Source organism: Doryrhamphus excisus, chromosome 1 (genome assembly GCF_030265055.1).
Source record: "Doryrhamphus excisus isolate RoL2022-K1 chromosome 1, RoL_Dexc_1.0, whole genome shotgun sequence".
NCBI classification, from domain to species: Eukaryota; Metazoa; Chordata; class Actinopteri; order Syngnathiformes; family Syngnathidae; genus Doryrhamphus; species Doryrhamphus excisus.
In genome coordinates this window covers 28,241,524-28,257,757 of record NC_080466.1, presented here as the reverse complement: position 1 = coordinate 28,257,757, position 16,234 = coordinate 28,241,524, and the positions used below count along the sequence as shown (strand labels likewise).

The following is a 16,234-nucleotide window of genomic DNA, read 5'->3' as shown; positions in this document are numbered from 1 at the left end:
GCCTTTTGCCAGAAGACAGCTGGGATAGGCTCCAGCACCCCCACAACCCTCATGAGGATAAGCGGTAGAAAATGAATGAATGTTTACTATATGAGGTGACTATAGGGCTGTTATTTTATGTCTAGAGGGCTCTAATAGTGTTAAAAGCCATATTTAGAAGGTCGTAACCAGGTTTTCTATGCTCTTACTACATTTATGAAAAAGAAATCCCACTTTACGGGAATACTTTATGTGCCCTTGTGATTGGCTGGCCACCAGTCCAGGGTGTACCCCGCCTCTTTCCCCCGAAGACAGCTGACTCGTGAGGATAAGCCGTAGAAAATGAATGAATGAAATGGTAATAAACAAAACATGAACTACACATCATGTCTTGTCAAAGCGGCATCCTGCTGGAACATCATGCTTATGATGGTGATAGTTTGACCCTGGAACAGATTCTTCGTGAACCAGTTTTCAACTTTAGAGGTTCCACTGCACATGATAACAATACTAACGATCTCTTGTCTCAAACTTATTTAATCTCAACTCTCTTTCTCTTTCTCCTCGGATGGATGTAACTCAACCTGTCTGTTTAGCCTTACTAAACCTGCTCTTGCTTGCCAACAGTGTTTGCTGCTGTTTGTGTTGCATTCTGCTTTTACTGCTGCTGCTCTCATGAGGGCCAAAGATGCTCTCCCTTCTCAAGTGGTAATGAATTTCCTCACCAGTGTTTACCCCGACCCTATTTACACACTTAATTTATGCGCCTCCTCTGTCATGCATGCATAGATTCAAATCCAGGCTTTTTTTTTTTTTTTTTTTTAAATTGGCTGTATAACTTATTTCTCCAAAATTCTCCCTGCATTTCGTCTTTCTCGGCGAAACACTAAAGCTTACTTCCTCTCCAGGGAATCCTAACTTTCCAGGGAGACGGTCTGTGTGCTGAGAGATGAACTTTAAAATCAATCTTAAGCCGGTCCAGTAATATTCCCGACTGGCAACAAACTTCAAAGCTGCATGAAGCAATTTTCAGGAAGTAAAATTGAGTTCAAGGCTCCGCGGTGCACCACACCAGCCGGCCTTTTATGCTAAAGAGGTTTGGATAATGCACACTAATAATATAGAAAGGTGAATGAGAGGTTTTATTTTTGTACCGTACATAGAAGAAGTTAGTATGTGCTGTTTTAAGTGCAAAAATAAACCCTACCCAATGACAATTAGCTCAAGCTAACAACAGATAATGACGTAGCTAGAATATAATTAATGGAATGGGCCAGCCAACCTGAGCCCAGACCTAAATTCTCTGAAAAAAACACACAAAGATACCTCAAGAAAATTAATTTTGTCTGAGATTTTCAAAGGTGGTGAGTTCAATGCCCATCACTGTTTTAATTTGTGTACCGTGTGGACTCGCCGCTCCAGTGAAGCCCACCAAGGCTTACAGCCGTGGCTCCGTCGTGATGGTGGACGAGATCATGAACGCCAGCCCTTCCAAGTTCCGCTTCCCCGAAGCGGGCCTGCGAGTCATGGTGACCAACCACTTCGGACCCAAGACCCGCTTACGCATGGCGAGCCGTCTCATCATCACAGAGGTACGCACGGTGGGGGCGGGGCATCTGGAGGCGAGCGCCTGCTCTGTGGCTTAGTGTCTCTTTTCTGAAAGCGCCAGAAGTTGGTCCAGGCTGCCAACGGCGTGGAGACACAAGTGATTGACGGCAAGGCTGACATCGAGAACGGGAACGTGCCAGAGGAAAAACCCACCGAAGCGGAGGAAAATGGCATCTCGCCGTTTCATATTCCCAGTATGTTGACCCGTGTTGGCCAATTAGGCACGGCTGGATTGCTTGGAAATGCAAATATAATAATAATGTAATAATAATGTAATAAAATAGAAATAATAATGACATTGACATTTTACTCATTTTCTCCACTGAAGAAGTCCATGCAATGAAGACGTGTGTTTTGTGTTCGATAGAGGGAGTCGGCAACACGTTCAAGTGGTTGATTTCGTGGCCTCTGCTGCTTTTATTATTCCTCACCGTCCCAAACTGTGGGAAACCTCGCTGGGAGAGATGCTTCATGCTCTCCTTCATCCTCTCCACTGTCTGGATCGCCGTCTTCTCCTACCTGATGGTCTGGATGGTGAGCGAGACGTCGTAATTGTCGTAAATGTGTTTCATTTACTTGGTTTACATGGTAATAAATGAATAGAACCCAGCCCTGTATAATATGTAGGAAGTAGGATGAAGAGAGCCCCGTGTGTGTTCTTGCAGGTTACTATAATTGGCTACACTCTGGGAATCCCTGACGTCATCATGGGTATCACCTTCCTGGCAGCGGGCACCAGCGTCCCAGACTGCATAGCCAGTCTGATTGTGGCTCGCCAAGGTCATCCTGTTTAATAATACATCTCTGCTTAGGTCACACAAAACCTTGTTACTAATGGTTCTACCGTATGTTATTTATTGTGTGAGAAATATGGGCTAATAATAATAAAAACAATCTTCACTCGCTAAATGTACTGCAAAAAAAGGTCAGTAAGGATAATTCATAATGCCACCTACAGAGAACATACTAACTCCTTATTTCTAAAATCACAAATACTTCAACTTGCTGATATAGTTCATCTTCAAACAGCTAAAATAAAATAAGATAAAAAAAAATTACAAAAAAATTTTTCATTTTAATTTTTTTAATAATTTTAATTTTAAGTCACGTACCAAAGTACGAGGTGATATGACCGTCAATGACATAATGGATTATTAAAATGCATTATTTTATTTTAAATTTAAATTTTTAATTTTATTTTAAATTTAAAATAAAATTTTATTTTAAATTTTTTAAATTAAAAAACTTAAAATTAAAATTTTAATTTTAAAAGGTTAATTTAAAAGGTTTCCCTCACTCCTCTTTCGAACCATAATATGGACATCCTTAAATTAAAATTAAAATAGGAAAGCAGGAAGTGAACAAATATAACAGTTACTGATTGTAAAAGTACCAGATGGAGGGGTAGGATTTAATAAGCTTTGCTTCTTCCTACTCCTTTTGGACATGTGGAACTGTGAACTGATTATGGGATGCATTCAATTGCAATCTGACGCATGGATGCTGGGCTGTTTGCACTTAAAAGTGTCTTGTGTTCCAGGTTTGGGAGACATGGCCGTGTCCAACACAATTGGAAGTAACGTCTTTGACATTCTGGTTGGACTGGGGGTCCCCTGGGCTCTCCAAACCACGTGTGTCGACTATGGATCAGAGGTTTGTTATTCATCCCTTCCACCCCTGTGTGGGTAGTTTATTTGAATAACATGGGCGGCTTTGTTGTTGTTTCTGTTGCAGGTGATGATCAACAGTCGAGGACTTTTGTATTCGGTGGTGCTTCTGCTGGGCTCTGTGGCTCTCACGGTCGGTATTTAGCATTTAGCCATTCACTGGTTGACGACAGCCAATTATTAGTCAAAGAATATGTATATTATAAACTTATAAATGTAGTATTTTCAAGCCTAAAATGCCTTCTACAAATATAAGGCATTCAAAAGACTCATTGAAATGTCTTATTTTCTCTTATGTTTACTATTTTTGGTAGTGTAAGTGTGACTATAGGGGTGTTATTTCACACAGAGAGGGCTCTAATAATACATTTAGATGGGTGTAAACTATGGTGAGTTCTAGGACTGCCAAATGAACTGGGACATCTCAATGTTTGACCCACGAAATATATGAAGTAAAGCATAACGACAGACATGTAAAAATTGTGGATACTGTTACTGTACATATATATATATATATATATATATAGGCATTTTCAAGCCTAAAATGCCTTCTACAAATATAAGGCATTCAAAAGACTCATTGAAATGTCTTATTTTCTCTTATGTTTACTGTTTTTGGTAGTGTAAGTGTGAATATAGGGGTGTTATTTCACACAGAGAGGGCTCTAATCATACATTTAGATTGGTGTAAACTATGTTGAGTTCAAGGACTGCCAAATGAACTAGGACGTTTCAACGTTTCACGAAATATAATGAAGTAAAGCATAACAGAAGTGTAAAAATCGTGGATACTGTGTTACTGTACGGTTTAACTGTATTATGACGATATTACTGCAGTAGTAATGCATATTATGTACATTATATATTGTAATTTCACTTTCTGTCAAATCTACTTGATTTGATCATAAGTTGTGTATATTAACATCGCTGATTCCTGGTTGACTGCAGCCAATTATTAGTCAAAGAATATGTATATTATAAATTTATAAATTTAGCATTTTTAAGCCTAAAATGCCTTCTACAAATATAAGACATTCAAAAGACTCATTGAAATGTCTTATTTTCTCTTATGTTTACTATTTTTGGTAGTGTAAGTGTGACTATAGGGCTGTTATTTCACGCCTAGAGGGCTCTAATAATACATTTAGATGGGTTTAAACTATGGTGAGTTCGAGGACTGCCAAATGAACTGGGACATCTTTACCCCCTCCAAAAAACTTTAAAAAATGTAAATGAAAAAACAAAAATGTTGTATTTTTCTGCCCCACTCAGGTCCTTGGGATTCACCTGAATAAGTGGCGACTGGATCTGAAGCTGGGCGTCTACGTGCTGGTCCTGTACGCCATCTTCCTCTGCTTCTCGGTCATGATCGAATACAACGTCTTCACGTTTGTCAACCTGCCCATGTGCTTTGAGGAGTAACACCCAACATGCAGCAGCAGGGGGACACCAAAAAAGTCCACAAAGTCCCACCTCGTCCACCCCTGTTTTTGGACCTATCTCTTTTTAAATCACCTGTAATGTGTAGTCCCAAGTTTATCCACTGGGCGGCACACTTGAGTCGTGTCATGGAATCGCACTCTGCCAGTAATGCTCATTTTATGGAGCATCGCCTGTTTCTGATCTGTCAATCGTCTGTCCATTAAGCATGCCTTTAGCTGTGAGGGGGCGGGACCTTCAGAGTCTTAAGCCCCTCCCCCCACCTTCCCCGCCGTGATTGTTGCTGTGTCATCACTTTTTCACGTCACAAATTACAAAAGTGTGGACAAATCACACGTTGAAAGAATCCTCAAAAAAAGGTTTACCGAAGAACTCCAGGACCTAAAGAGACAAGCACACTTTTTTTTTGTGGTGGGGGGGAGGCGGGGGGTGTCAGTTTTTTTATTTATGGAGGAAGGCAGCTCCAGCATGGACTTAACCAGGAAGTAGATGCTCTCTGACCTTCAATCATTCAATCATTTTTCATTTTGTTTGTAAAAAAAAAAAAAAATTAAGCTGTACACTTTTTTTTTTAATTTATTTATTTTTTCCAAAGTCTTTCACTGGAACTTTTCTACATGATACGCTTGTTTCTCGGACCGGAAGGAGATTGGTTTCAACTCAACGCACAACAGATCAGTTGCTCATTTTCCACGTTGAGACGCTTGAAAAGGAACTCTCAATGATGACTGTCTGCTATTGCTCCCTCCGGCCACCGGGGGTCGCCAAACACAGCCGTTAGTGATCAGGGACAGCTCCTAAGGGGGGAGGAGCTATGGTCTTGATTTTTTTGAGTTGTATGTAGATACTGCACTTTAACAGCCATTCTCTCATTCTCAATCAACTAGTGCTTCCTTGCGTGTGGGTGTGGGTGTGTTTGTATGTGTGTGTGGGGGCGTCCCCCCCCCCACGCTTGTGTCGATACGGACTGGTGAATACCATACCATGAGCACACCCGCCTCTTGTCTGTCTGTCTGCAGTGCATGCTGGGACATCAAATGCAGTCCCCCCCCTAGACTTCCTTTCCTCTGAAGCACAGCAAAAAAAAAGGCTGATTGCTCCCGGTCCCGGTGCATCTCCATGGCAACTGCCCGGCCCAGTTTTACACACAAAAAAAAAATCGGAAAGAAATCGGCAGCTACACTGTAATTGTTGCAAAAATGCGAGAATGAGACGAGGTACAGGGTGGTCGGGGGGGGGGGGGAATATATTCCTGTGCCACAAATGGCGGCAGGCACTTGTATATGCAATCTCAATGTAGTGTGTGTGTGCGCGTGCGTGCGTGAGAGACACGAGGGCCTTACCAGGCCGCCATGACGATGTTGTCCGTCTAGTACTACTGTGTGAGCTCACAGGGGTTGTTTTTTGGGGGGGATTGCTGTTGAACTGAGCCAAAGGATGGACTTTTCTGGAAGAGTGGCCTCGCAGGAAGTCTGTTGATGTTTTTTTTTTTAATTGAAAGGGGTGGGTTTCCACTCCAGCGGAACATGCAGGAAGTTCCTACATGTTTGTTTTTTTTTGGACTCTGTCACTTTAAGAGGACCTGCATGAGAGCACTTAAGGATAAAGAAAGTCGGACCCCCTTAAGATGCTTCTCTGTGGGTCAAGCAGTGACCACGTCTGTAGATACACGTTACTGTTTGCGCCTCCTCTCGGTTGCCAGGTTGGAATTTTGTCCTCCACTTGAGCTTGCTTTTTTTTTTTCCTGGAGAGGACACAGGAACGGGAGAAGTGTACAAAACTATCACGCACACGTGAAATGACCCCCAAGGAGGAGCCGTGTGTTTTTTTTTTCTTTGATTGAATGCGACCTGATGCACTGTGAGCTCAATGTGATGTGGGAGTTGTTGTCAAGAATAAGAAATTAAAAAAATATATTTAATGTAAAGTTAGTTACTATTAAAAAAAACATTATTGTATAACTTATATGAATGTATTGTCTTGCTATACTGGACATATCCAACCAATGCATTTTACTGTAAAGCAATAATGTTAAGAAAAAAATAAAATGTGAAAATTGTTCCTGTATGTGTCCTATGTTTTTGGGTTTGTGAAATACACATTTAATCAAACCATTTATGTCAGCTGGTTTTTATTATGTTTGTTACTGCATGTTCTTTGTCTTTATTCGGAGCTGGTGTGTCATGGGTAGAAGTTTGAGACAGGAAAAAAAGTTTTTTTTTCAATTTTTTCCATTCTTTAGTAATCAGCAGTCGAAGTTTCGGGAAAATATCAGTTCCTAACTAAAAAAAAAGGAGGGGGGGGATTATTTGACATTTTTTGCTTTTGAGACAGCTGCAATATCTAAACAACTATAACCCAAAAAGAGGTTTTACATCCAAATAATTAATTTACCATGAAATATTTTGACTGATCTTTCAAGGCACTTGGAATAATGTGTTCTGTGGTTATAAACATGGAGCCTACCAAAAAAAAGGATTACACTCCTTTCACCAGAAAAAAAGTTTGTTTCTATCTTTTTCCATTCTTTAGGAATCGGCAGTCGAAGTTTCAGGAAAATCTCAGTTCCTAACTAAAAAAGGGAATTAAATGGTTTTTTTGCTTTTGTGACAGCTGCAAAATCTAAACAACTACAACCCAAAAAGGGGTTTTACATCCAAATAATTAATTTACCATGAAGTATTTTGACTGATCTTTCAAGGCACACGGAATAATGTGTTCTGTGGCTATAAACATGGAGCCTACCAAAAGAAAGATTACACTCCTTTCACCAGGACAAAAAAAATTTGTTTCCATCTTTTTCCATTCTTTAGTAATCACCAATAGAAGTTTCGGGAAAATATCAGTTCCTAACTAAAAAAGGGAATTAATTGAATTTTTTTGCTTTTGTGACAGCTGCAATATCTAAACAACTATAACCCAAAAAGGGTTTTTATATCCAAATAATTAATTTACCATGAAGTATTTTGACTGATCTTTCAAGTCACACGGAATAATGTGTTCTGTGGCTATAAACATGGAGCCTACCAAAAAAAAGATTACGCTCCTTTCGCCAGAAAAAAAAAGTTTATTTTTATCTTTTTCCATTCTTCAGTAATCACCAATAGAAGTTTCGGGAAAATATCAGTTCCTAACTAAAAAAAGGGAATTAACTGACATTTTTTGCTATTGAGAAAGCTGCAATATCTAAACAACTATAACACAAAAAGGGTTTTTACATCCAAATAATTAATTTACCATGAAGTATTTTGACTGGTCTTTCTTTTTTTCCACAAAAAGGGGTTTTACATCCAAATAATTAATTTACCATGAAGTATATTGACTGATCTTTCAAGGCCCACGGAATAATGTGTTCTGTGGCTATAAACATGGAGCCTACTAAAAGAAAGATTACACTCCTTTCACAGGACAAAAAAAAATGCTTCTTTTTCCATTCTTTAGTAATCAGCAGTCGAAGTTTCGGGAAAATATCAGTTCCTAACTAAAAAAGGGAATTAATTGACATTTTTTGCTTTTGTGACAGCTGCAATATCTAAGCAACTACAACCCAAAAAGGCGTTTTACATCCAAATAATTAATTTACCATGAAGTATTTTGACTGATCTTTCAAGGCACACGGAATAATGTGTTCTGTGGCTGTAAACATGGACCCTACCAAAAAAAAAAAAAAAGATTACACTCCTTTCACCAGAAAAAAAAAGTTTGTTTCTAGCTTTTTTACCATTCTTTAGTAATCACCAATAGAAGTTTCGGGAAAATATCAGTTCCTAACTAAAAAAAGGGAATTAATTGACATTTTTTGCTATTGAGAAAGCTGCAATATCTAAACAACTATAACACAAAAAGGGTTGTAGTATGATGTAGTTGATGTATTTGAAGAACTGGACTGTGTGTGTGCATGCGTGAGTATAGAAGAAAACCGATTCTGCAGGATTCCTTCTTCCCAGTAGGGGGCAATGTCGACACAGCAGTGATTTCCTTTGAAGCAGAAGTCAATACAAGTCTGGCACTGCAGGGTATTGACTTGCGACTATCACAATAAGAGCAACACATGCTTTTCAATGAAATGCAAGCATGTCCTTGTCCTTTGTTGATGGTTGATGTCCACAAACGACCATCTGGTGCATGGAGAAGCGTGGATGGACTGGGCCCCCCCCACCCCCAAATGAGCCATCAGTTAGGAAGCTTGTGTGTCTGCTGTTATCTTGTGCAGGGATGAGCCCCCTAACAAGGCCCCCCTACTCCTCTGAAAATATGCATGCCGACCTTCATGCGCACAATTCCGGAATCCCACTTGGAAAACTTCTTTTACTCCCCACCTCCACACATAACTTCAGCATGGGGGGGGGGGGGTTAGGATCTTCCCTTGTATGTGTCGGGTGCATTGGTGGATGTCGAGCAAACTGGCTAGGTGATGGTTCCGCCTCACTTCCTGTGCATCCGAGTTACATTGAGGGAAAAATGCCAGAGTGGGTGTTCTTCATCCCCCACCTATCTACGAGGTAGCCTGCTGAGACTACCAACTATCCTCCTGCTCAGCAAGTTAGTAGACCAGACAAATTGTACGTTATGTTGAAAATTGAACTTTAATACAAATAATTCCACAACGCCACCAGAATCTCACTTTGCTACGTGTCCGCCGTCCCACATAAGTCGTTTTCCAAGATCCCCAAACTACTCGTTTAGTCGAAGGGCGCCATGTTCTTCAAGCAGCGTGGTGGAAATGTGGTTAGCATGTCACAGCCAGGAGTTTCCAGGTTTGAATATGTAAATATCTGTTCTATATATACATTATGTCCTATACTATACCATATTATACATACTATGTATACATATACAGTAAATCTACTGACCCTTAAAAAAAGCCCTTAAATGTTTACATTTACAACACATTTTAAGTTCATTTTTAGATTTTAAACAATTACAATAATTCAGTATTGTACAAACAAAACGAGCGGTTACACAGCCTCTTCCTGCTGTAAAATGTTGAGTGAATCCACTTGTGAGACAGCCTCCTGCAGATAGCGCCATCACTTTCTATTTAAGTTACCCTAAAATAATTCTTTCATTCATTCATTTTCTACCGCTTTTTCCTCACAAGGGTTGCGGGGGGTGCTGGAGCCTATCCCAGCTGTCTTTGGGCGAGAGGCGGGGTACACCCTGGACTGGTGGCCAGCCAATCACAGGTAATCACAGTAATCCCTCTGCAGTTTGCTTTTTTTTTTTTATTTCGTGGTTGAATATGAGTTATTGTTATGAAATGTGCATATATCAGCAAAATTGCCCCCCCCCCCCCCCGAAATTTAATATTTTCAAGCATAACAATTGCTAAAGGTACTGAAACACACTATTAGACATTCATATGTTGTGATGATATGGAGTATTCTACTAGTATGCACTAGGTATCAGTGATGTCTTGATCAATAGCCACCACAGGAAGTACTGTACAGTACAGTAATTAAAAAAATAACTTTCCCAATGCTGGATGTACTGAGCACACCTTGTTATTCTTCACTACATTATTCTGGAATAAGATAGATATCATTTTACACGATGAATAAAATAAGTACGATAAATATCCAATTATTGTCACTATGTTCTATTTAATTTAGGACAGGTCATTTATAGGCACAAATAAAGTGAGAGACATCTTTTTCTGCTTAATTATGTTCACTTAGCATGATGCAAATTGGACAATTTGTAGAGCAATTTAGCAAATTGTTCAATTACGCAAATGGCCGCTGTTTGTTTTTTTATGTTTTTTGGAGTGTAAATAAGTGTAAGTAGTCTTTTCCCGCGCATGCAGATAAAGACATTGTTAATCAAAAGTGTTGTTTTTAGGTCCAGTTCTCATTTGATTGTGTTTATTCAAGCATTTTATGACCAGATTGCGTCCTTGTTTGTTCCATTTTTGTATCATTTAGAATGAATAGAGTCTGAAGGCAGGGGGGGGGGGGGGGGGGGTTAAGAGGGAGATGCTTCTTGTCCAAATGTGCATCTCAAGTGTGTATTCATTCTGTGCGACTGTGCCGCATCGCATTTGGATTTCAATCAACCCACAGGTCATCGTCCGCTTTGCTGTTGGCTCACCTCACTCTGCTGGCTACCTTTAGCGCAACAATCACTTTCCAGACACAAATTCGTCTGCTTTTGAACTCAATCACACGTGATGTCTCTGAAGTGAGACGTGATACTTGCATTTCCTTCTTCATGGTCCCCTTCCTCATCTTCTTCTGTTATCTTTTTGGAAGATATATTGCCTTGTTGCACGGCGGTCGAGTGGTTAGCGTGCAGACCTCACAGCTAGGAGATTCTACCCTCTCCACGTTCATGCGTGGATTTTCTCCGGGTACTCCGGATTCCTCCCACATTCCAAAAACATGCTAAGTTAATTAGCGACTCCAAATTGTCCATAGGTAAGAATGTGAGTGTGAATGGTTGTTTGTCTATATGTGCCCTGTGATTGGCTGGCGACCAGTCCAGGGTGTACCCCGCCTCTCGCCCGAAGACAGCTGGGATAGGCTCCAGCAACCACCGCGACCCTCGCGAGGATAAGCGGTAGAAAATGAATGAATGAATGAATCGTTTCAAAACTTGTTTACAGCCATTTAGTAACATTATTAGAGCCCTCTAGACATTGAATAACACCCCTATAGTCACATTTACACAGAAATAAGCAACTGAAGCTATCAATTTCCATTATTTTGATTTATAAGTCACGAAAATGTCATTTTAATGTATAAAAGGCTGCCCGGCGATCGAGTGGTTAGCACGCAGACCTCACAGCTAGGAGACCAGGGTTCAATTCCACCCTCGGCCATCTCTGTGTGGAGTTTGCATGTTCTCCCTGTGCATGCGTGGGTTTTCTCCGGGTACTCCGGTTTCCTCCCACATTCCAAAAACATGCTAGGTTAATTGGCGACTCCAAATTGTTGACTCCAAATTGATAAGCGGTAGAAAATGAATGAATTTTTACTATATTAGGTGACTATTAAGGTGACTATAGGGGTGTTATTTCATGTCTAGAGGGCTCTAATAGTGTTAAAAGCCATATTTAGAAGGTCGTAACCAGGTTTTCTATGCTTGAAAATGAATGAATGTCTTAACTTAAGGGCCGTATGAGGGCCACACAGTCAGGAGATCAAGAAGACCTGGGTTCGAATCCCCAAATTGGTCGAGTGACTTGGTCACATACATAAATGGCCAGTCGACAATGTGCAGGAACAAAGGCAGGAGGCAGCGGTAGAAAATGAATGAATGAATGAATCATTTCAAAACCTGTTGACAGCCATTTAACAGACATTGAATAACACCCCTATAGTCACATTTACAGAGAAATAAGCAACACATTTCCATTATTTTGATTCATAAGTCACTAAAATTTCATTTTAATGTATAAAAAAAAGATGGACAGAGCTTTTGCTGTTGTTCTCGGTCGACATAGTACTCAAGTGGAGGGTCACCAAAAAGTCAAAGTTCAATGACAACAAGGTCAAAAATCCATTTACAACAAACCGCATTGACTCACTCCCGGTTTTAAAAGCCTTGACCTGAATAATATTTCATATAAGGGCAATAATACCCAGTTAACCTTAGCATGACCTTACCGCTTCTGTACTTTGCTGCTTCATCATCATGTTAGCCAAACAATCCAGACACAAAATTGGAGACTATTTGCCTTCATTTTTAGTCTGCTCCAACCTTGAGGGAACTGGGTGGCTCTTTGGATGCTGATGTGCTGTGTTGCCAGTTTTATCTGTGCACCACCTGCTTCTACAAAGGGACTTTTCAGGATATATTTTTTATTTCCAAGAGTTTCCTGCACAGGGAGATGGATTCATGTCATTTTAACGTCATCATTTTATCTGCAGCATGGATGAAAAGTGTTCATTTTAACCTGTATTGGGGTTGCGGAGGGTTTGGCCCCCTCAGCTGGGATAGACTCCAGCATAAATTAATAGCTTCAGTATAGATTAATTTGATGTGATGTTTTGGTTGGCTGCACAGCGGTCGAGTGGTTAGCGCGCAGACCTCACAGCTCGGAGACCAGGGTTCAATTCCATCCTCTCTGTGTGGAGTTTGCATGTTCTCCCCGTGCATGCGTGGGTTTTCTCCGGGTACTCCGGTTTCCTCCCACATTCCAAAAACATGCTAGGTTAATTGGCAACTCCAAATTGTCCATAGGTATGAATGTGAGTGTGAATGGTTGTTTGTCTATATGTGCCCTGTGATTGGCTGGCCACCAGTCCAGGGTGTACCCTGCCTCTTGCCCAAAGAGAAACTGGGATATGCTCCAGCACCCCCCATGACCCTTGTGAGGATAAACGGTAGAAAATGAATGAATGTTTACTATAATAGATGACTATTAAGGCGACTATAGGGGTGTTATTTCATGTCTAGAGGGCTCTAATAGTGTTAAAAGCCATATTTAGAAGGTTATAACCAGGTTTTCTATGCTCTCACCATGAAAATATCGACATTTATGAGTAAGAAATCCCACTTCACGGGAATAATTTATGTGCCCTGTGATTGGCTGACCACCAGTCCAGGGTGTACCCCGCCTCTCGCCCGAAGACAGCTGGGATAGGCTTCAGCACTCCCGCAACCCTCGTGAGGATAAGCCGTTGAAAATGAATGAATGTTTACTATATTAGATGACCATTAAGGTGACTATAGGGGTGTTATTTCATGTCTAGAGGGCTCTAATAGTGTTAAAAGCCATATTTAGAAGGTTATAACCAGGTTTTCTATGCTCTCACCATGAAAATATCCACATTTATGAATAAGAAATCCCACTTTACGGGAATACTTTATGTGCCCTGTGATTGGCTGTACCCCGCCTCTCGCCCGAAGACTGCTGGGATAGGCTCCAGCACCCTCTGCGACCCTCGTGAGGAAAAAGTGGTAGAAAATAAATGAATGAATGAATGATGTTTTGGTCTTTACACAACACACCATGCACACTCACACAATTTCAAAGCCTCTGTTCGCTTTTGAGCCGCTGTAACAAACTAGCAGCTGTTTTATGACGGAGTGTCGGTGATTTCCATATAGATGACTATTCCCAGCAGGTTAGACACTTGAGTGGTTGTGAAGTGATTACACAGTGAAAACAGGAGACGTTTACCTCGGAGTGAGACTGTTCAAGCAAGTAAGTGAACACGGTCTCTGTCAGGCATGTCCTGTACAAAGACAACACCACTTATCCGACTGACTCTCATTTCATTTTGCAGGGACTCTGCCAAATGATGCCGGTGTGGGAGAAGAAGACCTTTTTACCAACTGAATTACCTCCCGGATGTGCACGGCTGCTCTGATTCGCTTACAGAGCCGTTGCTGAGGATGATGCATTATTTATTTAATGTTCTCTTCCACGACAACACGTGCACTGTGATTTATTAAAAACAATCGTGGCATCATGCTCCAGGCCTGACAATAAAAAGGAGATCCCATCACATCTCGATTGGCCTGCAAAGGTCTCGTGTGTTATTCCTTCAGAGACACTTTTTTAATTAAAGTTGGGAAAATCCGATTGTGTCCAACAAATTGAAGTACACAGAGCCAAACTATGACATAAAATCGCACTGTTAATTAAAAGATATTACCTACGTGATTCCATATTTTGACATCAGTAGATTAAATGCTTGCACAGCTGAAAAATATACTCTTTTTGTTCTCTTTTTTTCCTCCTTCTTTTTTTGTTCTCTTTTTTCTCTTTTCTCTCTTTTTTCTTTTTTCCTCTTTCTTCCCCCTTTCCCTTCTCTTCTTTTTTCTTATTTTTCTTTCTTTTTTCTTTTTTTCTCTTTTATTTCTCTTTCTCCTTCTCTTTTTTTCTTCCTTTTTTTCTTCTTTTTTTTGGAAAAAAGAGAAAAAGATACTCTTTATTGGGCCCCACAAGATACTATTTGAAGATGTTACAAGAAGACATTAACGCCTCTATTCAAATAGCCAAATATATGCAAATCATATGCAAATTAGATTACTACATCGGCTACTTTTCATACTGACTTACTTCTACTGAAATTACTTTTCATACTTTTTATAACATAACTTTTTATAACATACTTTTTCAGAACTTTTTGTCATCAGGTATAAGTATGGACATTTACAGGTTATCGATCTAGTTGCGTATATTTAAGAAGGACTGGTGCTTCCGGGTGAGGAAAGTGTGACGTCACACGCCAACCACGGATCCTGCAAGTCGGTGTTTGTTGTATTTAACTCTTCGAATGAACTAAAGTTAACCTTTTTTTGCATTTTTTTGCTGGATTACGTTTCGCCCGTGGAGGACTGGGACACAGGGACCGACGCCAGGTGGATTCGTGAGTCGAACTACCGTTTTTACATAATGTGTTTGACGTATACATGGCGTGGAGACATTTGGGTGGACATTTCTCCTATCTGGTTCTCCTCTGAGGTCTGCCTTGACACTTATAAAAGTAGTAAGCCCGTTTTCTGAGTGGAAAAGTGTGAACTGTGTTTTAACCGTGCATGTGGTATTGGTGGGCGGTTCGATCCAAATATCTTATATATCGATCCCAACGTCGGTATCAATATTGATCGATACCAAAGTTAAAAAGATAGATACTGGCAAGATGTAACCTGGCTAAATCTAAATCACAAAAAAGTCATAAAATTAATTCAGATTTAGATTAAAAAAAAAGTATCTATCAACGATACTGGTGTTTACTTGGTTATTTACTTGGTATTGTATTTATACCAAATCTTGCGGTACCGCACATTGCTAGCATGGTCTGTGGTGCAGAACATTAGTTCAGCCTGACCGCCGTTTCAGTTTCAGATGCGTTTCACTGCATAGCACCAGGATGGGAGTGACCAGGATGGATAGGATCAGGAATGAGTACATCAAAGGGACATTACATGTTAGAGGCCTTCGAGATTAAGTAATTGAGGACAGATTGAATATGCGTTTAGCCGAAAGAGAAAGACTCTACGGATCCATAGACAGAATCTGGACTTGGTGCTGAACAGAACGTTTCTCCACATGTTTAGGTTCTAGTGTAGGTATTGCCTAATTAACTGGCGGTACCGGAACATCAAAACAAGAGTCACAGTTTAGATCTGGCATGTTATGCATATACTCAGTGATGGAGATACTGGCACACAAAATAAGTTGTTACTCTATGCTGAGGTTCTCATTGGGAGTGACCAGGATGGATAGGATCAGGAACGAGTACATCAAAGGGACATTACATGTTAGAGACCTTGGAGATTAAGTAATTGAGGACAGACTGAATGTATTAGTAGAAGGATGCTGCGTTTAGAGCTGTCAGGAAGAGGAAGAGGAAGACCAAAGAGGACGTTTATGGATGACATGAGGGTAGTTGGTGTGAGAGAGACAGATGGGTTGTTATGCACGTGTACGCAAGCTAACATAAGCTAGTAAAGAGATGCGCTGGTTCTGACCAAGACTTTGTCGAGGAGTTTTTTGACTGCAGCAAAAGGTCATAACGGACCAACACAAGAACCAAAAGCATCCACACCATCAGTCAGCATGCAAACAAGACAGCTTTATAAAT

The 16,234-nt window shown here is 40.4% G+C and overlaps 1 protein-coding gene and 1 long non-coding RNA gene across 6 annotated transcripts in view; both read left to right on the top strand.

Moving 5' to 3' along the window:
• The window catches only part of slc24a4b (solute carrier family 24 member 4b), a 35,596-nt gene extending 28,843 nt beyond the window's left edge, over positions 1-6,753 (top strand). For 2 of the 3 annotated variants that reach the window (XM_058078979.1, XM_058078981.1), the window contains exons 11-17: positions 1,402-1,571; positions 1,643-1,781; positions 1,955-2,121; positions 2,253-2,367; positions 3,128-3,240; positions 3,322-3,387; positions 4,527-6,753. In XM_058078979.1, the coding sequence (XP_057934962.1) occupies positions 1,402-1,571; positions 1,643-1,781; positions 1,955-2,121; positions 2,253-2,367; positions 3,128-3,240; positions 3,322-3,387; positions 4,527-4,676 (920 nt within the window). In that variant the 3' untranslated portion in view covers positions 4,677-6,753. The remainder of the gene's footprint in view (positions 1-1,401; positions 1,572-1,642; positions 1,782-1,954; positions 2,122-2,252; positions 2,368-3,127; positions 3,241-3,321; positions 3,388-4,526) is intronic. The other variant, XM_058078980.1, reaches the window with a different exon arrangement.
• Positions 6,754-14,861: 8,108 nt separating this feature from the next.
• Positions 14,862-16,234, top strand: part of LOC131124875 (uncharacterized) — a 174,131-nt gene continuing 172,758 nt past the window's right edge. For all 3 annotated transcript variants that reach the window (XR_009128945.1, XR_009128946.1, XR_009128944.1), the window contains exon 1: positions 14,862-15,016. This is a non-coding gene — a long non-coding RNA (uncharacterized LOC131124875). The remainder of the gene's footprint in view (positions 15,017-16,234) is intronic.